Below are 27,541 nucleotides of genomic sequence, written 5' to 3'. Positions count from 1 at the left end.
GTAAGAATATTCCAGTGAGAATATACAGCAACACTTCAGAAGGTATTTGTAAAATTCACTAACTATACTAAGCATTAATGTAAACCTAAGACCTATCAAACTTGACATATTCACACCATTCTCCATTGTGTCATCATGTGCATAAACTGACTTGCAAAGTTTCTGTAATGAGGATATAGACAGGAGCGTAGGTGTTCATAAACATAGTGTTTTTCTCGACCTGTTATTGTGAACGCAATAGGGTGTGCCTGACATATTCCGAAAATGAAGATACAATAACATTTTTTAATTGGAAAAGCAGTTATTTAAAAGGGATATTTGTATGATATTCAGTGCAATTTTAGATATCCTGTGCATACAGAATGAAGAACATATACTTTGTCTCCAGAAGTGTGTCTGTGCATCTCACTACTAGTAACATTCAGTTTGTATTTCAGGATAGATTCAACCTCTTTGGGCACTCAAGCCCGAATCCTCACTTGGATAGTTAGCTCTCTTTGATCTCGAGACACTTTAGCTTCATAATTAACTTCTCGAGAATGTAAAGATTTAATGAACTCATTCTTAATTTGGAGCAATTATCGGTCACTGCTATTAAGAATTTTATCACATCTTGTTTCATCCTTTTTCTACCCACCATTAACAATGGGATGGACATTCACAGTTTGTAAAATTAACAAAAATCTTGTGGAAATCTATAATTGAAAGTATATTGAGTAAGTGCTGTAAGAGGGTAAAATGCAGGTACGTTGTAATTTGAAACAAACAGATTTCAGCCAGGAACTCCTGAGTGTGGCCAGGGGTACAAGTATATTCCTACATACATCCCGTCCGCCCAACACCTGCACCTAACAGGTTCTCAGCAGCAGAAAAAAGCTTAAATTTAAGAAAAGCAGCACTATCTAGTCCGGATTTACACACGACAGCACGATCATCTTGTTTCCATATGACAAGGCTTAACCCATCTGCATTTTGCTTAACAAATCCACGGAGATTTGCTTAAAGGGGTCGCTGAAAGAGCCTCTCCCTGTTTCGAGGCTACAAAGAGCACGCAGGGACTGACAAGTTACATTTTCGCTTGTGAGAGGAAGAAACTGACTTCGGGAAAAAGTCACCGGCACAAATCCTCATCCCATCCCACTTGCCACGACCCCGGCCCCGGCCAGGCCCGGCGGCGGGCACCGGTCCCACCGCCCCCGGAGGAGTAACAGGCACCAAGATGGCGGAAGCACAAGCCACGGGCAAGGCAATTTCTACGCACACCCCTCCAAGCCCCTCTCCGCTCCTCCCTCGCCCTCCGCCCCCCTCTGGGGAGCAGGAAGATCACTGCCGGGGTGGCGTTGCGTCCCGCCCCGCCCCTCGCTTCGCCGGCCGCGCCGCTCCCCGCTCCCCTCCTCCTTGAGGGCGGGGCACTGCTGCCATTCTCCTTTACAACCGGCTTGGCCCGAGCGGGCTTCCGTCCTGCCGGGAGCTTGTTTTGGGTCGGGGGAGGGGAGACTACTCGCGGCAGGTCCCGAAGATGGCGCCCGCCGGTGCGGCGGTGCGGGCCGGTGCGGGTTACTGGGCCGTGCTCTCCCGGTGCTGCGGGAGGGTCGTGGTCGCGCCTCCCTTCGGGGGCGCAGCCTATTCCTCCGTGCCTGCGGTGAGCAGCAGAGCGGGCCAGCAGCGGGAAGGTGAGAGCGGCCCGGCCCGCTGCGGGGGTGGCGGGGGTGCGGGCGGCCGAGGGCGGGGGCAGGGGCAGGGGCAGGGGTCGGGCTACGCTTGGCCCCGGGCCGGCGGGGCCGTGGGAGCGGGCGGGGAGCTCGGGCCCGCCGCCCTCCTTCCTTCCGGCTGCAGGCGGCTCTGGGAAAGACGTTTTGTTTGCAAGTGTTTGCTGGAGACCTTTTGTTTAAGGAAAAAAAAAAAAAATCTGTATGTAAAGGTCACAGATTTTGGCAGCGCAAATATTGTGAGTGGTCTGAAGAAAGAAGTGAGTAAAAGTGTGTTTGCCAGACAGGTTTTCAGCTCAGGAGTACAGTGGTGCCGTGGCCCTGTAGTGCACTGCCTGTATTTGGGTGTTCCAAATGGGAATTTCGTCGCTTGTTCAGGGCTGTGTGCTCGTGTTGAACGTTTCACGTCGTGCCCGGCCTCCAGCTGAGCTGGTCGGGGTGTTCTGAGGGCAAAGGGAAACTTGGACAGGGTCGTACCGACCTTTTCTGAAGGCTGGGTGGGCGTTTGCCATCTGCAGCTTCAGGAGCAGACTAGGTTGCTGGAAGGGCCTTTAAGTGATGTCTGATGCTGAGGCCCGTGGCACTGCGGGAATAAAAGGTATCCTGACCTGAAATTACAGATGTTTGTAACAGAAGTGATGAAATTGGTATGAATGAAGTGTGTCTTGTTTGCGAAAGCACCGCAAAAATGGCAGATCAAGTGATAAAAGTATGCTGTGTCTTAGCTGTTGCAGAGCCCCTTAGGTATTCTTAAATTTAAATTTTTGTATGGCAAGAACAGGAAGAAAGGAATTGGGTCCATGAAATACTTAGATAAGGAAAACAAAAGAATTGTGAAATTCACAAGTTTTTCCAAGGCTTATCTGGGTTAGGGTTGTAAAACAAATTAAGGAGTCTAAAAGAACCCAAAGGTCCACTCCTAAATTCCTTCAACTTCTTGCTAAGTATGTATAGTATCATGATGTGGCAACAGTTAAAAAAGAACAATCAAAAAAAAAACCCAATCTCAGACAGGACATTTGAAAATAGATGTCATCAGATTCACTTTGACCTGTCTGACTTTTTATAAAGGGAATGTTGTTTTGGTGTGGGGTTTTTCTGGGGATGGGCAGGGAGTGTGAATGTGATTAAATTAGAATTTGAGGAGGGTGAGGAAATGAAGACAAGACAGTGAAGATCTCTGGTTACATTGAAAATCTGGTGCTATTTGGTATCTTCATGCATCTCTGTGCGTCCCTCACCACAGCTCCAACTGAAGTCACTTGGCTAAAAAGTTGAGCCAAATGGTGGCTCAGCCTGCTGAAAGGGAGTAAACTTTCACTTTTTGTTGCATCTTCTCTGGAACTGCTCAATAAGCCAGGTAACCTGATAAAATGACAGAAAACAAACCCATCAATTTGTTCCCCATCCCCAGTTCAAGAAGAAAACCAATTTGATTTGCTAACTTTATACAGAGGTTAAATGAGCTTGAGAGTGGCACAGAAGAGGGTGTGAAGTGAAGCTGTCAGAAGGAAAGAATGGAGCCATGGGATTCTCCTTTTGGTAATCGTGAACTGACAGGTCTAGCTGTCTTGTATTGCTGGTGGAGAGTGATTTGTGACTTAACAGTCCTGTGGGAAAGCGAAAAGGAAGCGCAGTTATGAAGGTAAAAGTGTACTTTCAGTCATCTCATTTTTATTTCCTCCTCAATCAAGCTGGAATAAATGATGCTAACAAAATGCATTTAGGTATGTAACCACTAAGTTATAGTTAATGTGTTTCTAGGATAGACCCAGACAAAATGTCTTCCAAGCTGCTTTTTATTCTAAGTTTCAAAAAATAAATACTCCATCTGCAGCATGAGTATCCGATCTTCCCTTTCTTCCATGTAAAGACTGGGAAGTATTAGTGTATATTGTCCCTGTAAAAAGAAAAGAAAGCATACAGGATGATGTTACATTTTTTTTCTACAAAACTGTATAATAGTTTGCATTGAAAATGTTTCTTTTTCTTTCAGCTTCAATGAGAAGAGGCAGGACACCACAGGTAGTAAGAACAGTAAATACTGAAACTTATTTGCAGTTAACTCGGGTGTTTGAAAAAGTTTTCTAAGCTATACATCTTAACAGTTTGTACAGGAACCCCTCCTGCGGTCAAAACTTAGTGAAACACTCCAGAACCAGCACCTGGCTTCTTTAATCTCCCAGCTGCTTTCAGGCTGTGTTCCCATAAAGGGAAAAACATGAACAATAACAAGCTAACAGTTAGCTTGTATTGACAGCATGTCCTGCAGGTCTTAAAAGTAACTTAAAATTGCATTTAAAATAAAACCAGACATTTTAATGTTCTTTTCAGTATGAGTTTACAGGTTTTGTAATGGTTGCTTTTTGGCATAAAAGGTCTGATATTGTGCATAAGTGAAACTGTTCTTGCACAGTAGAATTAAAACTGATATCTGAATGTTTAATCACTGAACATTTTCTTCTTTATTCCACACATAAATTTTAAAAGTAGTGTATTATGTGTTATGATTTTTTTAAAGGCAAATAGTAAAAGCGGACCTGGGATGTATTAAATTTTTGTTAACTTCCAAGAGGAGATTTAATGATACACAAAAGCAGTCAGACCAGCTGACTGCATGTATCGACTTGTCTTTTGTCCTTCTAAATTGAAAATTAAGGTTTTGGGGAAAGAAACAATTATTTGATTGTGGGGTTTTTTGTTTGCTTTTTGTTGGGCTTTTTTTTTTTTTTTTTTTGGTAAGAGCATTTGACTGAAACCTTGGTTATATAGTCTATATAAACTATTTCTGCAATATAGTAATACATCGTTCCTATACTGAAATTTCTATAGCAAGCCATTTTGGAGTTATTAACAACTATTTCTTTTAATATGAACTTGTACAGACTTTCAGAATTCCAGAATTTTAAAACTCATTTTCTTGCCCCTCACCAAATGCTTAGACACTATAGTAAATAGAATTTGCAATTAAATTCTCTTTGATTCCCCTTCCTACCCCTGCTGACTTACCACCACACAAGAAGATGGTACGTTCTTCTTTCTAAGCATTTCTGAAATAAAATGCAATTAAAGATTGGGAAAGGCCTGCTACCCGAGCTTTTAGAGCCCATCTTTTAAAAATCCCTTTACAAATGAGCCTTAACTGTTGATGTAAAGGTGTCTTGAACTTTCTGGCTCTGGGAATTTATTCCTGGAATAACTTGTTGTGTGTATTGCTCCTGCTTTGTCTCATCAAACTTTTATAATGTTCAATTTTTTTAGCATGTGCCTCCCAGAGCTGAGAGGATGACTGTTGATCAGGACTGGACCAGTGTTTATCCAACAGCAGCTGCATTTAAACCTGCCTCTGTGCCTCTCCCAATTCGAATGGGTTACCCAGTGAAGAGAGGAGTACCTCCACCGAAAGAAGGCAACTTAGAACTTATAAAGGTGAGACACATGCTGTCGGTGTGTGCTAACTTCTAAAATTATTGTTCACTAAGACTGCACTGCTTTGATTGGAATATTGTATAGAATACTGTTTTCTATTATTAAGTAGGATAACACTGTATTTAATTTCTGAATTAAATCATAACAAATACAAATGTAGGTAATGAACAAAATCAGGAGACTTTTTTAGGATTATCATGCCTGTTACTTTTTGTAATGGGGTTCCCTTAAGTCTTTTGCTAAATCATACTTGAAAAGAGTCATTGTATCTGAATATTTTGTGGAGTGTATTGTACTACCTTAACAGATTTTAAAAGTGTAATCAGGTTTCAGTAATGCCCCTTTATTTACGAACAGACAAAAAGCTATTATGTTGGTATCTTTTAATATGTCTATTTCAGATTCCCAATTTTTTGCATCTTACTCCTCCTGCAATTAAGAAACACTGTGCAGCTCTTAAAGGTGAGGGGTTTTTATTTTTTCTGTTTTTAAAAAACATCTCTCTTGGAGTTTTAAGACTATGCAAAATGTAACTCTGTGGTGATGTAGAAGGTGTGAGATGGTCTGCCTCTGAAGCTGGTTATTTGTCAGGCTTTAGCTAGTATCGTATGCTTTCTTGTTGCTGCATTGAGTCATACAGGTGGTAGGCAGATGTGTCTTGAGAGGTTTTCAGCACACCAGTAAGACTGTAGTTTTACTTTTCCATTAATCTCTGCTTGTACCAGAGAACTTACAGTTTAGCGTCTTAAGGAAAGTGAATGATGAACGTGACTCAATTCTCAGATTACCTGTAATTAAACCAGGGTTCAATCTGTATCCATTCTGGTATGCATCTAAAAAGAAAAAGCTATTAATAAAGGAAACCCTTTATGAGAGCAAGGTCTGCTGGGCAGGTACAGGATCTAGTGAAGATCAAGAGTGTCTCTGCCAGACAGCAAGACAATAAGGAGAACCTGATGAGGAGGTTAGCCCAAAGAGGAGTGGAGGTACAAGGGGACAGGGAGGAGATAGAATAAGAGAACATTCAGATTGAAAAAGGCCCTTAAGGGCATTGAGTCCAACTGTTAACCTATCACTACCAAGCCCACCACTAAACCGTGCCCCAAAGCCCCACATCTACACATCTTTTAAACACCTCCAGGGATGGTGACTCCACCATTTCCCTGGGCAGCCTGTTCCAATGCTTGACAACCCTTTTGGTGAAGACATTTTTCCAAATATCCAATCTAAACCTCACATGGCCCAACTTGAGGCCATTTCCTCTTGTCCTATTACTTGTTACTTGGGAACAGAGACTGACACCCCCTTCGTTACAACCTCCTTTCAGGTAGTTGTAGGTAGTTATAACGTCTCCCCTCAGCCTGTATGATAAGAGATACGAGGCCTGTCTTGAGTTGCCTGTATGCAAATACATGCAGCATAGGAAACAGGAGGAATTAGTCAGTCTTTGGAGTCACAGAAATGCAGAGCGAAATCTTGTGTGATTGACGCACAGGCAGGGATGACGTGAAGGAGGAGCTGACCTGTACCCAGAAGAACAGCTGAGATGCAGAGCTTTGCAATGAGATGTGTAGTGAGCTGGTTAAGAATTTGAGAGTAGAGATTGGAGGAGAAGCCAAAAAGGATGTCTTGGTGAGCATCTGCCACAGACTGCTTGGTTGAGAAAAGGAAGTGGGTGAACAGCTGAGAAAAGCCTCACAACTGCAAGCTTTGTTTTTTGTGGGGAACTGCAGCCATCTCAACATCTGCAGGAAGGGTAGCAGAATGGGATGGAAGCAATCTAGGAGATTTCTGGAGCATGTTGCAGATAATTTTTTGATGCAGATGCTGGACAAACTGTCTATGGGAAGGTGCTGTGTTGCACGTGGTGCTCGCAAGTGTGGAAGAACTGGTTGGAGATGTCAAGGTTGCTGGCAGCCTTGGTTACGAAAAGAAGATCATGGAGGTTAAGATCTTGAGAAATGTGAGGAAGGCAAGTAATGTATTGAAGGCAGTTTCTCAATGCAGACGGTCACTGAGTTGACTAGGAGATATGCCCTGTTGGATTTGTTGTTCAGAAATAAGGAAGAACTGGTCAAGTATGTGAAGGTTAGTGGCATCCTTGGTAACAGTGGTCATGAAACTGTGGTGCTGAAAATCCTGAGAGAAGTGAGCAAGACAGACATTGGAAGTACGGTCTCGACTTCAGGAGAATGATTTTGGTTTATTCAGGAATCTGCTTGGCAGATCTCATGGGGGACTCTCCTGGGGAGGAAAGTGGCCTACGAGAGCTGGTTGATATTTAAGTTCAACCTCCTTAAAAGAGCAAGAATGGTCATTCCAGTGTGCAGAAGGCATGGCAGAAGGGCAGCATGGGTGTGCAGTGAACTCCTGAGTGACCTGAGATGCACAAAGGAAGTACACAGGAAGTGGAAGCAGGTAAAGACTACCCAAGAGGGAACAGGAGATTTTTGCCTAACGATCTTCAAGAAGGGCAAGAAAGGGGATACAGAGAGCTGCAGGTCAGTCAGTGTCATGACATTCCCTGGAAAATTATGAAGCAAACCTTCCTGGAAGCCATTTCCAAGCAAGCAGAAACATGCTTTGTTAGGACTTGGGTAACGAATTGGGAGGGAACAAGTAATACACTGGAAAGCAGAGCTGAAATTCAGAGGGATGTCAGCAGCAGGAAAGAAATGTGCTGCAAGGACCCTCATGAAGTTAAAGGCAACTGCAGAGTCCTGCATCTGGGATGGAATAACCCATGCAGTAGTACAAGCATGGGGTGGGTGGGTGAGCGAGCAGCTAGAAAGAAGCTTTGCAGAAAAGGCCGTGTGGAACCTGGTGGGCATTTGATAGTTGAGCATGAGTCAGCAGCGTGCCCTTGTGGCAAGGAAGGCTAACTGCATACTGGGTTGTGTTAACAAGAGTTGAGCCATCCCTTTTAGGAAAGGAATTCTTTTCCCTCTTGAGGATTGCATCCAGTTCTGGCGTCCCCAGTACAAGAAATACGTGGACCTGTTAGAGGGCCACAGAAATGACCAGAGGGCTGGAACACCTCTCCTGTGAAGAAAGGCTGAGAAAGTTGGGGTTGTTCAGCCTAGAGACAAGAAGGCTCTGGGAGAACCTTATTGTTGCCTTTCAGTGTTTAAAGGGGGCATATAAGACAGACAGGGAGAGACTTTTCGCTACGGCCTGTAGCGACAGGACAAGGGGCAACAGTTTTAGACTGGAAGAGGGTAGATATTTAGGTTGGATATAAGGAAGAAATTTTTTACTATCAGGGTGGTGAGATGTTGGAAGAGCTTGCCCAGAGAAGCAGTGGATGCCCCATCACTGAATGTATTCAGGGTGGGGTTGGATGGGGCTTTGAGCAGCCTGATCTAGTGAAAGATGACCCTGCCCATGGCAGGGTGGTTGGACTAGGTGATCTTTGAAGATCCCTTCCAACCCAAACCGTTCCATGATTCTATTCAGCAATTGTGAGTCTGTGTCTGGAGTACTGAATCCTGTTTTGGGGAACCCAGTACAAAGAAAGACATTGAAAAACTGGAGCAAGTCTAGCAGAGATGCTGCCATTATCTAGATGAGTATGGTTTCTATAAGTAGTACTTTTAAGAAGATTCACTGCAATAAATTTGAAAAACAAACAAACAAAACAACAGATACTATGTGGAGTGTTTCTCTTTATTATACAGATTTCTGCACTGAATGGCCAAATGCTTTGGACAGTGATGAGAAATGTGAACAGCATTTTCCTATTGAAATTGAAACAGTAGATTATGTTTCTTCAGGGACATCTATTCGTAATCCCCAAGCAAGAGTGGTGACTTTAAGGGTAAGTAGTATTTTTGGTAAATGGACTTTGTTTCAAAAACCTGAATGCTTGGCTTTCTTTTCAAAACATGTGCAAGTATGAAATATTGTAAGGAAAGGAGGGTAATGGTGTACTGAATGTCTGAATAAAAAGCAGTGGATTTTCTTCAGTATATTGCAACATGTTGGAACCGAGATTGTAAGGTTATGGATGTGTATGAGTGAAGACTAAGCTCTGATATAAACAAAATAGTGTACCTTCTGAAGGATCCACTTATAGAAAAGGCAGTAACTGCCTTTGTACTCAATGTCTTCCTTAGACTCAGTCATTGCTAATTTATAGCCCCTAGAAGTGCACAAGTATTGAAACGTAAGTATTGACTTGGTAGGCCTCCAGGTACCAGTGTGTGTGCAGTAGGAGCAGCAGCTTTCTGATCATAAAGTCATGGAATGTTTGAGGTTGGAAGGGAGCTCAGGAGTTTTCCAGTCTGACCTTCTGCTCAAAGTAAGGTAGGTATGAGATCAGACCAGGTTACTTGGGGCTTTATCCAGTTAGGCCTTGAAAACCTTTAGGGCTGCAGATTGCATAACCTCCCTGGACAACCTGTTCCAGTGCTTCCCTGTCCTCATGGTAGTAAAGTTAGGGTTGTCCTGTGGCTTTTGAACATGCGTTTTGAGGTGAGATTTGAGCCTATCTTAAGAACAGCAGCAGCAGTGGGGTCAGTGATAAGTTGTGTTCTTACTCTGTCGGTATAGAAGTTAAAATACCCCATGCTCATAATACCTATACGTCTCATCATGGCAGCTTTGAACAGTAGTAGTTCGTTTTGTCTGTAGGAGTCTCCACTTTGCCTTTATGTTGTAAAACCTTTTGGGCTGAAACTTAATTTGATCTGTCATTGACTTATATATTTTACACCACTGTTAGCAGTAACTTCACCTTCCCCTTGTAGTCATTGCATGCTAGAGTTTAGCCTTTTGTCTCCTAATTCAGATCCATGGTCAAGAGCAAGTTTTCACGAATTTATATGCATTAGAAAGAAAAGAAAATGAGTGTTTCTGTGAGAACAGAAGCCCCTGACTTCATTCTGGGTTGTGAATGTGTGCAGAGGAGGCACACATTGGACCCGCCTTGCTCCCATGTTCTGTTGTCTCAGATGGACTAACACTGACATTTGCAGGTCAGTGCTGAGTGTGGTGTCACAGGTAGGGGGAAGAGCTTACTTGCTCACATGGCCTTGAATCTCCTCACATTAAAAACAGTGAGGTGGTGAGTGTATGTGAATTTATTGCTTTATAAATCATGTGAAACATTACTAGATACAAATGTCTTCTGCTAAATGTGGCTGTTGGACTAGGGGTTGGCTGTGCTGCAGTTGAGAGGATAATTCAAAATGATACACAAATAAGCGTGTCTGTATTATCCTATATAAATCTGTCCATTAACGTTAACTGGCCTTGGTACTTGTAAGGCATTATGTGGATGTGTATTCTGAGTTTATATTAGAAAAAGGAGGGGTTGGGGTGTGAGACAAAAATGGAGCAACTATCCATATGCTTTTTTAGTTACTGGTGTTCTGATCCCAGACTTCATTAATAAATTCTCTCTGATTAATCTTCTGACAACAAAATCTGCCTAGGGAGGGGGAAAAAGCAGATAGCACCAGCTCAGATAGTGGTTGAGTTTGTATCAGTGAGAGAGCATTTACTGTGCGCTGTGTTATAGACAATGACAAACTGTCTGGTGGATCTTTATGGTAAAGTTTCCTTTTCTAAATATTGTTTAAAAGTTAAACCTTTTTAGTCTTAATTAAAAAAATGTCTCTCTTTCTCCCAGGTATCATACTGGAGATGCTAATTTTTCATCTCTTGTAGCCTAATGCCAGTATTTCTTGTCGTTACATTTTTCCTAGTCTACTCCCAAGTGGAATTGCCCACATTGTGCCAGACCACATAGTACTACAGGATGTAAAATGAGACTTTTTTTTTAAATCAACTGCTGTTCTTTGTGGAGCTCAGACTTTTCTAAAATTCAACGTAAAATAGTCTGCAGCATTCCAGCTACCAATTATAAGCTGTCCAATTGCTATGCCATTTTGAAACAAATAGCCATATAAATGTTTTTCACTTTAAAGGGACTTTGGATTAGTAAAAACAACGTACTTTTTGTGATCCTGTAATATAGGCAAGAGACGAGATAGCTTTTTAGTTTTTATAGGAAAAGCAAGTCATGCAGAATAAAATCATAGCTTTTTTAACAGTAAATTTCAGATGATCATATTGCATGAAGGCAGCATGATACAGCTGTCCTTTTAAGACAGTGCAAACAGTACTACTCACTGAAATTGTTTTGCATTATTGGTTCAAGCAGCTAATGCTGGACATCTGGGCCTGGGGTATCCCATTAAGTTTAGATAGTCATGGCCATAAAGTGCTTTCGTGCACTTACACAGTACACGTTCTGCATTACACAGCTGAGATCTTGAAAGATTAGTGGAAAGTTGTGTGCTTACCAGAAATTTGTGTCTGAAACCCTTTAGAGTTTGAAGCATTCTTTCTTTCTGTGAGTGTTAGACAATGTTGAGAAAATGTGTTTTACAAAAAGGTGTTTCCCATCAATTTGGGTCAGCATTGCCAGCCAGCAGTGAGGGTAGGCTGTTCTGTAAGGGAAGGTGATCCAAAGGCAGTAAGGCAGGCAGGGGCAGTGACCTCTCTAAAAAGGGTGCAGCCACTACCTGAGCAAGATGAGCAGGACGGGTCTGGTAATACTAACCTTGTCCATCCAACAGCCCAGTAATCTCCTGGCAAGTTCACAATGATAAGACAGGTTTGAAGTCAAAGAGGGAAGGCAAGTCAGTGGATCAGGATTAGGTCTGGTGACAGTAACTAGCATCAGTCAACAGTCTGGTGACTGGCAAGCCAGTCCGTAGCGATGCATGCAGGAGGTGGGGTCAAGCCAGGAAATCAAGGATGTGGGCCAGGGTTCAGTCAGTGGGGGCCAGGTTTGGGTCAGTGGGGGCTGTGGCTAGGCCTGGACATCGCTGTGTGGTGGCTTAGGCAGAGACTGAGGCAGGGTGCCTCAGCTTAGGTGCAGCTTCTCAGTAAAGGTGGGGCAGGCTCACCTTCTTATAGCTCCTGTTTTTGTTTTGAGTCGCCACTGATTCAAGGCTACATGGCTGCTTTGTATTGAAGGGTACTGTGGTGAGGTAGCCTTGAGTGCAAGCCAGACCTTTACAAGGGGATGCTGTGTGCATAAGGGGTCTTGGAAGTATAGAGCCCTCAGAAGTGATTGTTCATATTCATTTTAGGCTGCACTAAGGATAAATCTCTTTTCTTGTCGCTTGACCATTGCCTTAAAGGCTGGATGCACCTCACAGGTCTGGTAGAGTTAGACTTGACAAAATGTGAGCTAGGGAACAAAGTTAGGTGAGCTCCTGCTCACCAGTATTCCAGGCATGCATAGTAGATGAGCCTGTAATTCCTCAAAAAGGAGACATTTTTCATAGAATCTATGGGATAATGAATGTTAGGGGTGTTTCAAGATTAGAAGTTTTGGTATTGAAACCCTGTTGTCTCATGTCATATTTAGGTTTAGTACTTCAGTTTTCTGGTGTCAGTAGTAGGGTTTTTTCTTTTCAGGTGTGGTTTTGTTTTTGTTTTTTTTTTCCTCTGGTATTTATTGGAGCTTCTAATTTCTTTTAGTCGTCCAACTCTTGTTAGTTTTACTGATGCAGGTTTCTTGATTTTTGAACAGGTTTTTAGTACTGTAGCCATGACACAGTAGAAAGAATATAGAGGAAAAACGGTGGACAAATTAGTAAGAGACTGCTATTACATCTTCATGTTGTTAATATTCCTCAGCAACTCTCAATTAATAGAAATTTGTTTCCAACGCCATGTGTCTTTAGACTATTAAGGTTCACAGGCTTCTTATTTGCTATTGTGTGAACAGGTAGCTAAAACCACCTTGCTTTACTTATTATACTATTGCATATTGAAACTAACTTCACACTAACTTCTTAGATTTTAATGTTTTTTTTAAAGAAATACTAGTTACTTGTATATCTTATGTTTCTGGGGTTTCTGGTATTGGAACAGGAGACAAGCCATTCACGCTATTGTTTGATCAATTATGTGAGATCAGTCTGTTCTGGTCCATTATATTGTTATCTGTGTGCATCTTTGCATACTGCTGTTAATCTCCCAGAAATTATTTTGAGAATTCTGATTTGATATCTCCTGAATTGATGTCTTTCCTCTTCTGGATGCTTGCAGTAAGTATCTTTGATATATCTTAGTATTAATCTTACTGATGTTTATTTGGAAAAAAAAAAAAAGCTAAAAAAGATTTATTTTTCCATACAAAGTACATGTGAATATGAAATACAGTTACAAACTAAGCTAACAGCTCTTTTTTTCCTCTGAAAAAAAGTTTGAGTAGAAATATTCTCCCCTAGCACCTCTGGTATTTGGATGAAAAGAAATTTATTGTTGGACTATTCAGATTATATTTACCCTGTGTCAAGACTTCTGATGTGATACAATCAGAAGAAATTCTGCAAATACATTCTTAATAGCTATCCTTTTAATTCTTGATAAAAGATGTGCCTAACTCTCTCAAAATATTTTCAGGGTGCAGAGATTGAATTTATCCAAGTAGTTAAAGGTGTTTTCTCTTGTACTTGAAGGTTAAACTTTCTAACCTGAATTTGGATGAACATGCAAAGAAGAAGCTCATTAAACTTGTAGGAGAGCGGTACTGTAAGGATACAGATATGCTCACAATTACAACGGACAGGTATGGTTACAAGAAGAAAAAAAAATGCCTGTAACAATGGTCACAGTATAGAAAGGGCTGGGTGACTTCCAGTAATATTAATTATTGGTAAATTTTATATTTTTAACACCAAAATATGACTTAAATATAGCAGCACTCCTTTCTTAACTTTCAGAATTGCAATTGGCAAATCACATAAGGTCAAACCTATTATTTGTTAAATATTTGTAGTTATTAAAGCTCTATATTTAGAAGTCTCAAATATGAAAGCAGATCTCATGTTTTCCAACAGAACCCATGGGTTCTGTTAGTTTTAACAATGATCTGAAGTTTCAGGCAAGAAAAATTACATTGGTGACCAGACATTTCTCAATGTTTTGATGTTCTAGATATAAACAAATCACTGTAGTTACTTAGTTATGTTCAGAAGGTTGTATTGGAGAAACTTGGTCTTTTGTGTTGAATTCTGAACTGTTTAAAAGAATACATATGTATTCCTAGATTCACAGTACACTTGAATTCACAGCTGCTTTTAGTGGTAGGAAAAACATTGGTAGTCTTTGCATGTTTTTATTAGAATTTTTCGCCCTTTTAAATTTTCTGTCCTTCAGTATGATATACTGTTCTATTCTACATGAAAAAATATAAAATGGATAAAATTGTGCATATCTCTTTTGACTAAATTTGGAAATCTGGGTAGTTTGCTGGGACCCCTTGTACTACCAAGTTTCATTTCTCTAGCAAGACTTACTGTGTGGCTAAAACATTAGCGTAGCTGAAAGGAGCTTACCCTTTACAGCATCTGTGAAATGGTCTCGTGCTGAGTTCCAGAAGAAACTCATAATATGCCTGTTGATATTTCACTTTAATTTTAGTAAATTCAAATGTGCAAGCTCTGATTGGTATCCATTTCTTTAATACAGGATTTTCCAGGTGGCTGTTTAGGTTACTTTTGGACAAAGACTCTTTCACTGTGAAGGAATTATGAGTCAAAAGCTTGAGTCCTTTTTAAAGTTTTATTTGCTAGAGTAATCATAGTCCACAGTCATTCCTATGAGTAGCTAAATTTTAGTGTCTCAGATGTAGTCTTGCATGATTCAATTTGTTTTGCATCAAAAAGGGGTGTGAAGGAGCTTGCAGGAAGTGAGTGTGAGAAAGAAACAGGAGGTTATGGTTGATCAGCATGAGGAAGAGATTAATGTCATCAAGTTCTCAGCAGAAGGTTTTCATGACTAGTGTTAAATACACTGTTTTTGCAGGATTGTGTCTTATCACAACAAATTTTACTTGTGATCCTGTTTTGACTTACAGCTACATTGACTTAAACTTTCCTTCTTAAATAGTTGGCTAGATCTCCTGGTCTGAACTGTATTTCATGGCTGTTTTCACCAGTCATCCTCCTCCCTTCAGGTCTGAGGGGGGAAAAAAAAATAAATCATGTTTTAAGAGAGTTCAGGCTTAATGTACATTGGATTCCAGTTTGGCACAGAGGGCAAGGAAGTTTTGGGTGTTCCTGAAGATTTGTAAATTCTTGTATTTTGTACATTTTCCTACTGACTTGCAGTTGCCCATTCTTCCATGTTCTTAATACTCATGCCTTTGTGATGTTATTCCCGATTATGTGTAATTCAGAAAATGCGTGTGAATCAAACGCATGTTTTTCTAAGATTCCTACATTACAAATTAGAAATTCTGATGGTAAGTTTAACATTTTGTTCAAGAGTATATTGCTGTGGCTTGATTTCAAAAAGACTAGCTTTGTTTATGAATTTTCAGGTGTCCGCTGAGAAGACAGAACTATGACTATGGCATACACCTCCTCACAGTTTTGTACCATGAGTCTTGGGTAAGCAGTTGTGAATAACACACACTCTCTAACACGCTCTCTCGTAACTTATTAAAAATTCCATGACTGTGCACAGCTTAAATTATCTTAGATTCTTTTCCTCTTCCACCTCACTCTTCTTCAAATTCAACTAAGGTAAGTTGCTTATGTTTGAATCTTAATTCCCCAGTCAACTTAAAGTGGATTTCTTTAGCACAGGTGCTGTTCTGTTGTTTGTATACATAGTTTGTCTCTTTTCAGAAGTTCTCTGGTTTTCGACCTTTCCCAATACTTTTTCTCACAACAATGAACCTAAAACTGACCACGAGCCTAGCGGAAAATGCCTTAATTCTCAGGATTTAGTTTGGCAGCATGCTGGGCTGCCTATGCTCAATATTCAAATACGAATTGAGTGCATCCAGAGAAATGGTGTACTCTGTGATTATCACCTGTTATCTGTGCATTTTTAACAGTGACCATGTTTAAAGACAAACACAAAGACTATTCCAAAAAAGCAAAGGAATGTGTTACTGGCTTTAAAGGTATAAAAACAAACATACAGCACAGTATCTACATTTTGCCTGATTCCAGACTCTTATCTCTTGCTTAGAATCTGTCTTTTTGATCTCTTTCTGGGCTACAGCAAACAATGTCTGTAATGTGGAAATATTTTGCTTATTAAGTGCTCTCTCACAAATCTTGCCTCAAGATGGAAGGAGTGAGGATTTAGGCTGCTTTTCTGAGCTCTGTTTTGCTCAGAAAAGGGACATTCTCCCCACTTACTGTTAGTTCTATGATTTCACTGGGTCAAAGTTAGTGTTCTGAAAAAATATATAAAATTATTGTAACTCTTTTAGATAAATATTTCTACCAAAGCAAGTGTAATGTAGATGTTTCTATAATCATTGAGGATGTGGCATATTTGGAATTTTTCCCAGTAGTTTTTGTTAAATCGTTATACATGTGAAATGCCCAATATAAATGTATTAAAGGTACTATTCCAATTTATTGGTAGTTTACTACAATTCTTAAGTAGTCCTCTAAATAGAATAAGGTATCTTTAGACCTTTCGTTTACAGTGAATTCTTCAGACTAGTCTCCTGTATTTTTGTGTTTAATCATGTTGGTTATAAGCAGTGCCTTCCACAATTTTACAGCCATTTTTTACAGGAAACAAGTTCCCAGTCTGAAATTAAATTATTGTTGAAAACCCATAGTTAAGTTTTTGGATAACTTAACATACTACATTTAAACAAAGTTATTAGCCACTTTGTTTGATACAAACAGTGAAAGCCTTCATCATCAGTATATTTCCATAGAGGTACTCCTTTAAAAAAGTTGTAGGTGATTAGGTGCCAAAATTCACACTTACTGTTTTCATTTGTTCTATAGTATTTAAATTAAATATCCATATTTAGCATTTTTAGGAATTTCAGTGTTCTTGATTTTGATTGTTGCCATGATGACATGAAAATCATAATAAGGAGGATAAGCTGTATTTCCCTTTCACTGGAAGTTGGCTTGAAGGATACGTTTTGTAGTTGTAGAATGGATCAAATTAAATTCAGCTTATACCAACATATTAAAAGATACATTTACTTTAGATTTCAAGTGCTTTGTACACGTGGATATTTTTCTCCTCAACAGCATTACATTGCATTACAAATCTTAAATTAATGGCAGATCGGTTTCCACTATTAAGCAATGACAAGAAGGCTAGACACTGTTCACTTTATTAATTCCAGACAAATGCCACATCTGTCCTTTGCTCTAGCATTACTTAGTGATGGAAGACAGGGCTATACGATATTGCGACGTGAGTGTTCAGTGTGTATTGAATATGCACAAGTCTCTTGCCCTTTTATTACCTTTCAACTTCCATGTTAATATTTGATGAGTTCATCAATCAGTTGTAATTGTCTTTGATTTCCATAAAAGATTAATGGTCTCCTGAGACATGGGTTTTTTTGTGTGACATGTTTTGTGGCTTCTTTTTTTTTTCCGTGATCAGTGGTAATGCCTTTTAATAACTTGCTCAGAGACAGTTTGGGTATGTTTTGTAAACCATAAGCAAACAATGTATGGTTTGTTTTAATTTGTGTGAATTTTAACGTTGGAGGTGGATGGACAGGGACTAGCATTCCATGTAGACAGTAACATCAATCCTGTTTAAAGAACTAATTGCAAGATTTGGTGACTTTCCCAGCAAAGTAGTGCCACACTTTCATGCATGTGCATGATGGAATTCAATAAAAAGATGAGGGCAGTGTTCCATTCTAAGTGAAGGGAAAGCTGGCTGCATGTAAATTCTGCTCTCAATCCTGAAAACTCTGCCTACTATATCTCTAAATATGGCATAATTCTACAATGTATGTTAATAGCTGGATTACTGAATTTTGTGAACCAGCTAGCATGTGAATATATATAAAAGGAAAAATTGTATGCAGATATACATCAGAAAGTGTCGTTTCAAGCGTAATTATAGTTTAATTGCCAGTGATGCATAATTCTTCTATTACAGTTATGAACTAGGGCATCCAAGTAGTTCAGGAGTTGGAAACATTTTTAAAACAGTGACAGTTCTTTGTAGTTTTGTTGGGTATGTAGTGAACTGTGTGCTACAAAGCTCCATTGCGTAGAGATGCAGTTCCAGCAGAAAGTTACTCTTAAAGTAATGAGTATGGAGAGTTTAGTTCTGGGTTGTCTGTTTCTATATGCATGGTTAGAAGGTAAAATTTATCTCTGTGTCAACAGTAGCCTCTTACAAATTTTCTCATATGCTTTTCCAGTCTCTGCTTCAGTAAAAACCCAAGGCATCCATAGCTCACTAATTGTATCGCTATTGCACTAATCCAGGTGAAATTAGTTTTCAAGGATCCTTGTTATAATGGAGTTACAGTTGAAGTATGCAGACAAAATGGAAAAGAAAGAGGAGGAGATTACCAACAATTGGTACAGTTATTGCTCTGCCTTAAGGCGCTGAATACCTTGTTAAGAATAGATTTCTTCCTTGGATTGCCGTGTGGGGAAGAGAGATTGTTTGCATTTAAATAAATGAATGAAAGGTTATCCAAATCAAATTTGGCAAACTGGTTTCTGAGAGGTACTGCAGCCAAAGGAAGGGAAGCGTGTTGGTAGGTTAATGCACTGACTAGCATTTTTGTCACTAACCTGCTAGCCATCAAGGGATGCTGCAAGACAGACTAGCAAAATTGTGAAAGGCTTTGAGGATATGTTGGAGGATTGTACCTGGTGTAGAGAAGTTTTCAGAGAAGTTCAGGGGTTTTTTATAATCATATGTAAGAGCTCCTTTCTTTTTTTTTTTTTTGAATGCATGGGACAATAAGAAAAAGGAAAGGAATTGAAAGGAAGGAGCAGCTTTATTTGGTTTTTTGGGGTTTTGTTGGTTGGTTGTTTTTTTGTGAAAGGAGTAAATGAATGTCCTTTTTGATTTGTTTTTGTGAGTGTTGGAGGAAAAAGCAGAGTTTCCATGCTGTGGGAGGGGGGGGGGGGGGGGGGACAGGGGGAAAGAATTGTCAGACTGTTGATAGATTTTCAGAATAAAGAGTTAAGATGAAGAAGCTGACAAAGGTGGCCAGAGTGCAAAAAGGTACATTCATGACTTGGGAATGGAGAGAGTAGCTGAAACTATTTGATTACCCCATAGTATCCCACTTCTACAAGTAGCCTTCTGGGCTACATAGCCCCTACCTTAGCTACCCCTGGTAGTTGAAAGTAGTGTTGCATTTGAAACTGTATTGTCTTTCCTGTCTTCTCATGTTCACACAGAAATGCCATCAATGGACTTGACCATGCAAAATTCTGCAAAAACTCAGGATGCTCAGGATCTTTCAGGATTGTGGTAGAATTTACCAAAACACAGTGTAGTGTTACCAGTTGGTATTTGACCTGGATTTAAACAAATAACCCCCTTTACTTTGAAAAAAGAAGTGTGGTGATTTTCTTTCATTGTCTGAATGCGTTCCCATAGGGGATAATGCTACCCTTGCTTTTGGCAAAGGAAATCTTTAGTGCTCGTTCTTTTCTGGCAGGAAAAAGAAAAATTCTTGCTTGTTTGAATAGAGGAAGTGAAGGAAGAGAGGAGGAAAAACATAAATTCATCCTCTGGTTCTTGATACATCCTCTGTTATCACAGGTTAAAATTAGATACACTGTAAAGCAGAACAACTGTGGGAAGCTGTTCGAAATATTGGCAGCATATTGGTGGATTGATAGTAGTTGCTTGCTGTTTCTTAAGATGGATCTGAACAGTGGGAGCAGTATTAATTAGGGATCTGCATATTGTGTTCTTGGTTCAACCTATTTGAATTACAGTTTGGCTAATGAGGCTGCCTAAATCTAATGGAGAGCACAATTTAGTTGTAGTCTTTGTTACTTACAGAGATGGATAAGAAGTAAGATCATCGCAGGCTGATGCTTTTGGCACCTTGGTTTTGATAAATGCAGATAGATATCAGGCCCATGAGTTCAGTTATCTTTAAAACATTCAGATTTTAAAACTTCGGAATATCAATTTGTTCTCTTACTTTAAAATACTTTGAGATCTTTTGCTTTCTGTTTAATGGTTCTATTCGTGTTTTATGAGCTTTCAGAATGTACTCAGTAAATATCTGATTTGCACCATCTGGTAAGAATTGAATTTACCTACTTTGGGCTTTTTTCTGTGATTCCTTTCAAACTATCCCCCAGGATTGTGCCTGGATTGAACTAAACGATGAAAGGGTGAGATATGTTACGTAGCAGCAGCTCAATCAGTTGTATTTCTGCTACCTTTAAAGGATGGTACTTCTTGAATGCTGTAACAGCTCTCTAAACCTGCATGTGGTTTTATGGTAGCAAGCGGTTTTTAAACAGTAAGAGTTTGCTGCCCTCAAGTGGTTAAAAAGCTCATAAGCTTATTTCTTCACACTTGGATCAGTTTAATAGTTTATTACTAAAAAGTAAAGTTCTCTTGTGAGTTGAAAGCAGGAAGGAGAAACAAGTGGAGCAGGAAGTTGATTTTCCAGTAAGGAAAGATATTTGTAGTCGTCATAAAGGGGAGAAATCTGAAAAAGATAGTGAGGAGAAAATAACTTACAGTTGTTTTAAACCAGTCAAGACTACAAAAAAGTGCAGCAATTTTCCTTGCTCGAGTTCCACATGATTTTCAACATACACAAATGCAAGATGGAGAGTGGAGGATATTGTTCTGGATCACACAGCCGAGATCTTGAGAGAGCAGTGAAAAGTTGCGCTTGCATTTTCTGTTCTCTGGTGTGTTTCTTAAAGTAAAAGGTCTAATCTGACTTACTAAGAATAACAGTAGAGTAATGCTGTACACACTTTTGAACTTTCTCTTGTTTTTTTCTGGTAGTGTAGTTACAGGAGTCTGATAAAAAAGATTCAAGATGTAGAAAGAACAGTAAAGAAGGAGGAATATAGAAGTAGGGATAAGTGGAAAGCAGCTACTGAATATGTACAGTAATAACCAAAGGGTGTTCTGTGCGCATCTCTTTGCATTGTGCTTGCATTGTATATGTTAATAGTGCTTGAAATGAAAGGACAGGGAAGTTGAAGTAGAAAGGTGAGGGAAGGAGAAAAAAAAAAACCCGAAGAGTGGACAGTGACACTAGAAGCTTGACTAAAATTTTATCTATGAACCCCAAAGCTGTGTAGTTTGAATGAATTTGAGAAAAGTGTCCCACATGGCTTTTACATTCTTTTTAAGTAGTGTTTAACCAAGGCACTGGTGGGATGGGCAGTCTGTGTATGCATGCAGCTGAATGAGTATTTTGACATAGCCATTGGTGGTAATCCTAAAATCCATTGTATAGCTTTTCTCTAGACTTCACTTAGCAGTTAAATTATGTTGTCTGTTTTTCATCTACAGTCATTTTAAGCCATTACAAGTAAGCGTTGTAATTTTTACCGCTTCAGGTTGTGCCAGTAGACCTTAGTAGGATTTTGCACTTTTCATAGCAGGAGTTTACCTTGTAATTCAGACTCAAATGTGTGAAAGGATAGGAGTCCACTTTTGAAACCTAAGCTGGTCTCTGGCTACTTAGGTTTCAAAAATATAATTTCAGTTCATGGTCTGACCACTCAGGATGTTATGACACGTGGGCTGTAGGGTTAAAATGGGAGGTGGAGGGAGACACTCTTAAGTCTTCCTGAAACTCTCTCCCTGGGCAGAAGAAAATTCAAGACTAACTGAACTGAAAAGGAGGGCTGTAGCCTAGTGATCAAATCTGTCTCTTCCAGGTCCATGCTCTAGAGCTCTGGGCACCATTTGGTCTAACTGAAGACTGCTTAGTGAAAATCTCCTGAGACTGAGATCTTAGAATAATTAAATATTCCTACAACAGTGTTCTTTCTCAGTATGTCATCATATATGGTTTAAGTAATGCAAACTGAGGCTGAAGTAAGGCTGGTCTCTGAATGTTGTAATTGTTTTAATGTACGTATTACGTGTCACTGTACACTCACCAGTGCTCAAAATCTTAACTTGAAGGAGTTTTCATCGTTAATGTGAGTCAGAAAAGATACAGCTAAGTGGCATGGTAGATGTTAAATTTAATGAACTTTCTCCAACGATCTGAATTCAAACATTAAAAGTCAAAGGAAAGAGTTTTGCTGACAGGAAATGTGTATTGTAGTGAAAAAAGGTTAAACTTTTTTTAGTACCTCTTGCTTGGAACCACAAAAGATGAACATTCAAGCAAAAAGTTGAATTAAAAATTCTTTGTACTATTTCAGACTGTGGTAGGCTTTTTGCAATACCTTGTGTTCAAGCCCCATGTTTCTAGTTGTTGGCAAAACAAGGCTTCTTTTTGATGCATAAATAGATTTTTTTACAGGGATTTAATTTTCAGTCTGAATGTTGGAGTGAAACGAAATCTTAAGAGGGCATAGATATTAACAAAATGAACGGAAAATCATCAAAGATTTGGACCCTTTATATCACTGATCTTTCTTGATGAGGCCAGGATGTTATCCGATCGGCATTCAGAAAACCAACTGAGTTAGATAAATGCCTTACAAATGACCCTTTCAGAAGCCTGGATTTTCCAGAAAGTACGTGCAGCCACTTCAGTACAGAGAAATTAGGTGCTGTCCTCATTTTTGAAAGAGGCAATCTAGATTATGCTGAAGACTCTTAAATTAGTGACAGAACCAGAGATTAAGCCTGTGAGTATCATTAAGTATGAGAGCATCTCTTACATCCAGTATTATTTTCTTGAGGCAAAGTTATGTTCTTTCTTCTCTGCTTGTTCTCCTTTTCTATTATACATTTGTACCTCACTGGAATGTTTATTCCTCAGAGTCTTTCTCCTGATTTTTCTGGTGCTCTAGAGGTCTTATCTGCCCTGTGCCATTGCTGTGTCCTGGAAAATAATGTTCTGCTCCTTCAGAAAAATGTTTTTTAGCCTAGTCTGCATCATAAAGCAATTATTTTTTTTAATCTAATTTCATCAGATGCAAATATGTTTTGTCTCATTACAAATTTGTGATGATACTTCTTTTTAAGTTGCTAACTAAATAGTACAGTTCAAAGGTAAATATATCCAAAGAGGTAAGTGTGTAATTGTTTTGGCAACTCCTCTTTGGATTGAAGGTACACAGTAATTTGGAAAATGCTAGCATAGCTGCCACATGCTACCTGAAAATCTGTGATTATTGTACCACACAGAGTATCTTTTCTTTCAATGTAGTACTAAGAAATAAGTGTATTTATTCAAAGCTATACAGTTTGAAATTTGACTTATAACTTAACTTTCCTTCCCCTCAGAAAAAAAAAAACCACTAAAATACTCAGTCTTTGTTAAACAGTATTAGATTTTTAACTGTTCAAACCATTGACAAGAAAATTGACTTTTAATGTCTTTAATTGCCTTTAAGATTTCTGTATGCCAGTTACAAATTTTAACTAAAATGTTTTGCCCAAGAGAAACACCAGAGAACTGACAGTTCTAATCCTCCTCCATATCACTGTGACAGCAAAATCATGAAAGTTAAACTGGCAGAAAAAAACCCCAAGAAAAATAATGGTGAAAATGCCTGCTTAAGTGATCAAAAATGGATTTCTTCCTTCTATAGTTAAAGGTACAATATAAATTGAAGCTTTTTGATGATGATTTTTATGTAAAAAGCAATTTCACTGGCTAGAGTACTACTTTAGTATTTACACTGTCAGCACTTCACATTAAGCACTGTAAAGGCTTGTAAACCTCCCAAAATATTGGCTTAAACTGTAGCATAAAAGATTTGCTTAGAAACAAATCCCCATTCTGTTTATGACATTAAAAAAATATTTGCATTAGGATGTGTTTTTTAAAAAAAAAAAAATCATTATTCTGTGCCTCTTTAATAATAGGTTTAGATCCCTTGACTTTATATGAAAAGTTGTTTTCTCTTGTGCAGGTTTTTTTTGCGTTGGTTTTTTTTGGTGGTTCTTATTGGAAGTTTTGGTAAGAGAAACATTTGAAATTATCAGCGGAGTGCATCTTCAGCCAGGCTGGTTAATACTTACTGAAATTCTGTCTTACTTCTGATAGAATGAAGCAGTCATTTTCAGTGAATTCATTGAAGAAATACACATTCTTAATTTTTAACCTTGTTCGCTAAATGGTGATTCTAGAAAAGCATTACACAGTGCCACACTTGTATTCCAGTTTTCATGGTTTTATTCTTGTTTGTAAGACTTACTGCAGTGTTTACTAACATTTTAATGTGCAGGGGACAAAAATAATCAAGTAACAAAACTTCGACTGATGAAGACCTAATTTTTGAAGTTTCTTTCATTGTCTTACTAGTTTTCTTCATAACACCTTAAGCTGAGACTGCAACGCTTGTAACATTTCCACTATTCAGAGTTCATGGGTGCTTGTCTACTTAGGGTACTTTTTCAAATGAAAATATAATTCCAGATTCACTTTTTCTCTTGCAATAAATCTGGTTTGAAAGGTATTTAAGTTTCACTCAATACAGTCAGTTTGCAAGAATCTGGTTTCTGTTCAGTTTCCTGTTTGTGATATATGTCTGGAGCTGTGTACAGTAGGGTAACTTTTCATTTTGAGGCATGGCCACCAACATTGCAGCAATGGATACTGGCTGCTTGTAGCAGGGCTGAGGAATGGATTTTGAAATCTCCCCCTACTGTTAAATCCCTTCCTGCCTCGCTCCTCCCCAGAAGTCAGATTTTATTTTAAAATCCATTTTGATGCACCATTCTGCTGGGAAGGATTCCAAGAAAGAAATACTGAAAAGTTTCGTTGGCCTCCTTTAAAGTCGTCTTGCTCTGTATCACTCAAAAGATACGGGGAAATCTTAATCTGTTTATCGGCGTGTGTCTCCAAAGTCCTGTAAGTTAATGTGTGCAGAGAAGGGTTTTCCTGAAGAAATAAATGTAATAACTGTAATTAGTTCTTGTTGTCTCTGCTATAACTTAAAGGTGTTAAAAGATTACTGTGAGGCTTTTAGTTTGAACTTCATACATGAGTTTGGTCCAGGGAGTGACCAGGGGCAATACCCATATTTTCTTACTCTTGAGAAACCCTATCTCTGTGAGAGACTCATTTGCTTTAAAATTCTTTTGGAGTTTGGGAAAGAAATGTCTTAGCCATTATGCAGATAAACAAGGGATGTGTAAAACAGGATGATGTCGTTAATGTAACACTATCTAAATCTCCGCATTGAATTGCATTATTTCAAATATATAAGGAATACTTTGCTCTACCCAGTTGCTCTGCTACCGTTTTAGCAATACGGGCTACAGTATGTCCTTTTTTTTTTTTCCCCCCCTCTAGAAATTGAATGAGGTTCTTTTACTTCTGTGTTGTACTGTGTGCAGGTTTAATGTCAGTCATATGAGCCTTTTAGCAGTGTTAAACACTGTTTCCGACTAAACATTTGGACTGAGAGATTTAAAAGATGAGATTCCATTTATCAGGTGCAGGATGCAGCATTTGTTAAAAGTAGTTTTAAATTCACATAGGTGGACCCAAGCGCATGGTGGTGGTGGGTGAACACGGGGACACGGGACAGCGGAATCTTGGGTCTTAACTAGGTGTTATTAAATATTGTGGTTTGACCTTGTTGACTAGTGGACAGAATACTTTAAAATAAACAAATGAAAAGCCAACAACACCCCCCACCCCCCCCCCCAAAAAAAAAAAAAAAGGCAACACACTAACCCTCCCGTGATTGCCAGGTTTATTTGGATTCTGCATAGCATAGCTAAAAACTTACTGAAGAGCACTTTCTGGCAACGTATTGGGAAAAAAAAAACCAACAAACCAAAAACCAAACAAACAAAAAACCCAAAAACAAACAAACAAAAAAAACCCAACGAAAACAAACAACCCACAACAAAAAACCCCCTCAACATATGATGTGAATGCTTTACTATAATGTTTCTTTGAACTTACTCCCAGAGAAATATGTTTTGTTTAGACATGATTTCTACAATAATTGTAAGAAAAACATGACCATTAAAAATATTTCAAATTGTGATTCTTCTATGGTTGAAATAATACAAGGATACTATGTATTGTTTACATCAGTAAAGTACTAAATAACTATACAAATAAATATAAAATCTACAATATATAAAAATACAAATACACCTACAAAGCATGTTTATTTACCAAAGTACAATAAAAATTAAATGTACAAAAGTAGCGTGTTATAACATTTGAAATATCCCTTAAACAGTCTGTGAAGCTAGAGGAAGGCCTGCTGAACTGGAGAAATGTTCAGGGACAAAATTTATAAACAACAACTGCACAAGTCAAGTATTTACAGGCACTGGGATGATGTCTTCTGTCTGTGTTCAACTTTTGATCCTGTCTAATCTTGCAACACTAATTACGTAAAAATTAGCACCTTGTGGATAAAGGTTCTTTTGAGGAGCAATTTGTTTTGCAGGAAGAGAAAAATGGATTAATTGGTGGTGTTTTTCCTCATGAGTCACAATTAAAACATTTCCCAAATGGTGGAGGATTGCTGTCTTTCATCATAGGTTACTTGGTATGAGCTGTCTCACTTGGCATCTTATAGCCAATGTAAACATAGCAAAATCGTATGCCAGGGACATAATAGCTAGGTGGCTACTTCCAAAGCTTGAGCATTTAAGGTTATTTAAAGTTATTTATAAAAGAAGACTTTTACGAAGTTTTTTGTTGTTCTTTATGTATAGTCCATAAGCTTTTCTTCCCGTTCTGACTCGTCTAGTTATATATGCCAGATACATAAAGAACTTGATAAGTGGGAAGAAAGAAACTCATTGTGCACAGAAAATGTATGGCATACAGGCACCTTTCAAACTCTGTTTGAGGCTTGATTTACATGCCTCGTACTTTAGAGGAGGGGAATTGTCTTCCACAAGGAATGTAATTTTTAAAGTGAATTGGTGTGAGAGATAAGTTTCTTCTAATTATTGTAGCTTTGTTTCAGTCTTGAGTAGTTTTTAAGATGATTTGTATTTTCTTTCAGAAAACTGAAATGTGGGAGAGCGAGAAGACTGAGGAAGATATGGAAGAGTATATCTGGGAAAATAGCTGCTCTCAGAAAAATGCCTTGGATACGCTGCTTCGAATAAAAGCCTCAGAGAATGTCAGTAATGTAACTAAGGAAGAGCTTCTTGCATCTGAAGTGGTTAAGAATTACAGAAACTCTGTAATTGCACTGAAAAATGAAGGTGAAACAGAAAATAACGTATCTCAGTATAAGGAATCTGTGAAGAAACTATTAAATATACAAGCATTATCATGAAAGCAGGCTCTGCAGGTACACCTGATTGTTACGGAGGTGTTAAACTACTATGTTAATATTTCTATATGAGATGGATATACAATTATTCAGAACCTTAACCAAAAACATGGAACTTGATGATGAATTAATTTCAGTAGTAATCAGATTTTTCTTTACTGCTGGATTTTCTTGTAAACATAATTTTCCTGTCCATGAATCTTGTCTTTGAATAAAGTATGTTTTGAATGTTGGTGA

At 38.9% G+C, this 27,541-nt stretch overlaps 1 protein-coding gene across 2 annotated transcripts; it reads left to right on the top strand.

Moving 5' to 3' along the window:
• The first annotated feature begins 1,519 nt into the window (after positions 1-1,519).
• MRPS35 (mitochondrial ribosomal protein S35) lies at positions 1,520-27,541 on the top strand. Of its 2 annotated transcripts, XM_086465925.1 has the most exons (8): positions 1,520-1,673; positions 3,706-3,746; positions 4,971-5,138; positions 5,540-5,600; positions 8,816-8,955; positions 13,622-13,731; positions 15,487-15,556; positions 27,029-27,541. In XM_086465925.1, the coding sequence occupies exons 1-8, from the start codon at positions 1,520-1,522 to the stop codon at positions 27,305-27,307; spliced, it is 1,023 nt and encodes a 340-aa protein (XP_086322051.1). In that variant the 3' UTR covers positions 27,308-27,541. The 2 variants fall into 2 exon arrangements, with proteins under 2 accessions (XP_086322051.1, XP_086322057.1); XM_086465931.1 differs by lacking the exon at positions 1,520-1,673 and having other exon boundaries at positions 3,710-3,734.

This window comes from Leptosomus discolor, chromosome 1 (assembly GCF_034619465.1).
Source record: "Leptosomus discolor isolate bLepDis1 chromosome 1, bLepDis1.hap2, whole genome shotgun sequence".
Classification (NCBI taxonomy): domain Eukaryota; kingdom Metazoa; phylum Chordata; class Aves; order Leptosomiformes; family Leptosomidae; genus Leptosomus; species Leptosomus discolor.
Note: the sequence above shows the minus strand (reverse complement) of the source record. Positions and strands in the feature narration are given on the sequence as shown.

What these genes read in the sequence shown, in the direction of transcription:
- MRPS35 (XM_086465925.1), top strand. Translation starts at nt 1,520, where the DNA reads ATGGCGCCCGCCGGTGCGGCGGTGCGGGCCGGTGCGGGTTACTGGGCC. An exon ending in ACACTGTGCAGCTCTTAAAG is followed by an intron (nt 5,601 to 8,815) that starts GTGAGGGGTTTT and finishes TTTATTATACAG; the next exon opens with ATTTCTGCACTGAATGGCCA. An exon ending in CTCACAATTACAACGGACAG is followed by an intron (nt 13,732 to 15,486) that starts GTATGGTTACAA and finishes ATGAATTTTCAG; the next exon opens with GTGTCCGCTGAGAAGACAGA.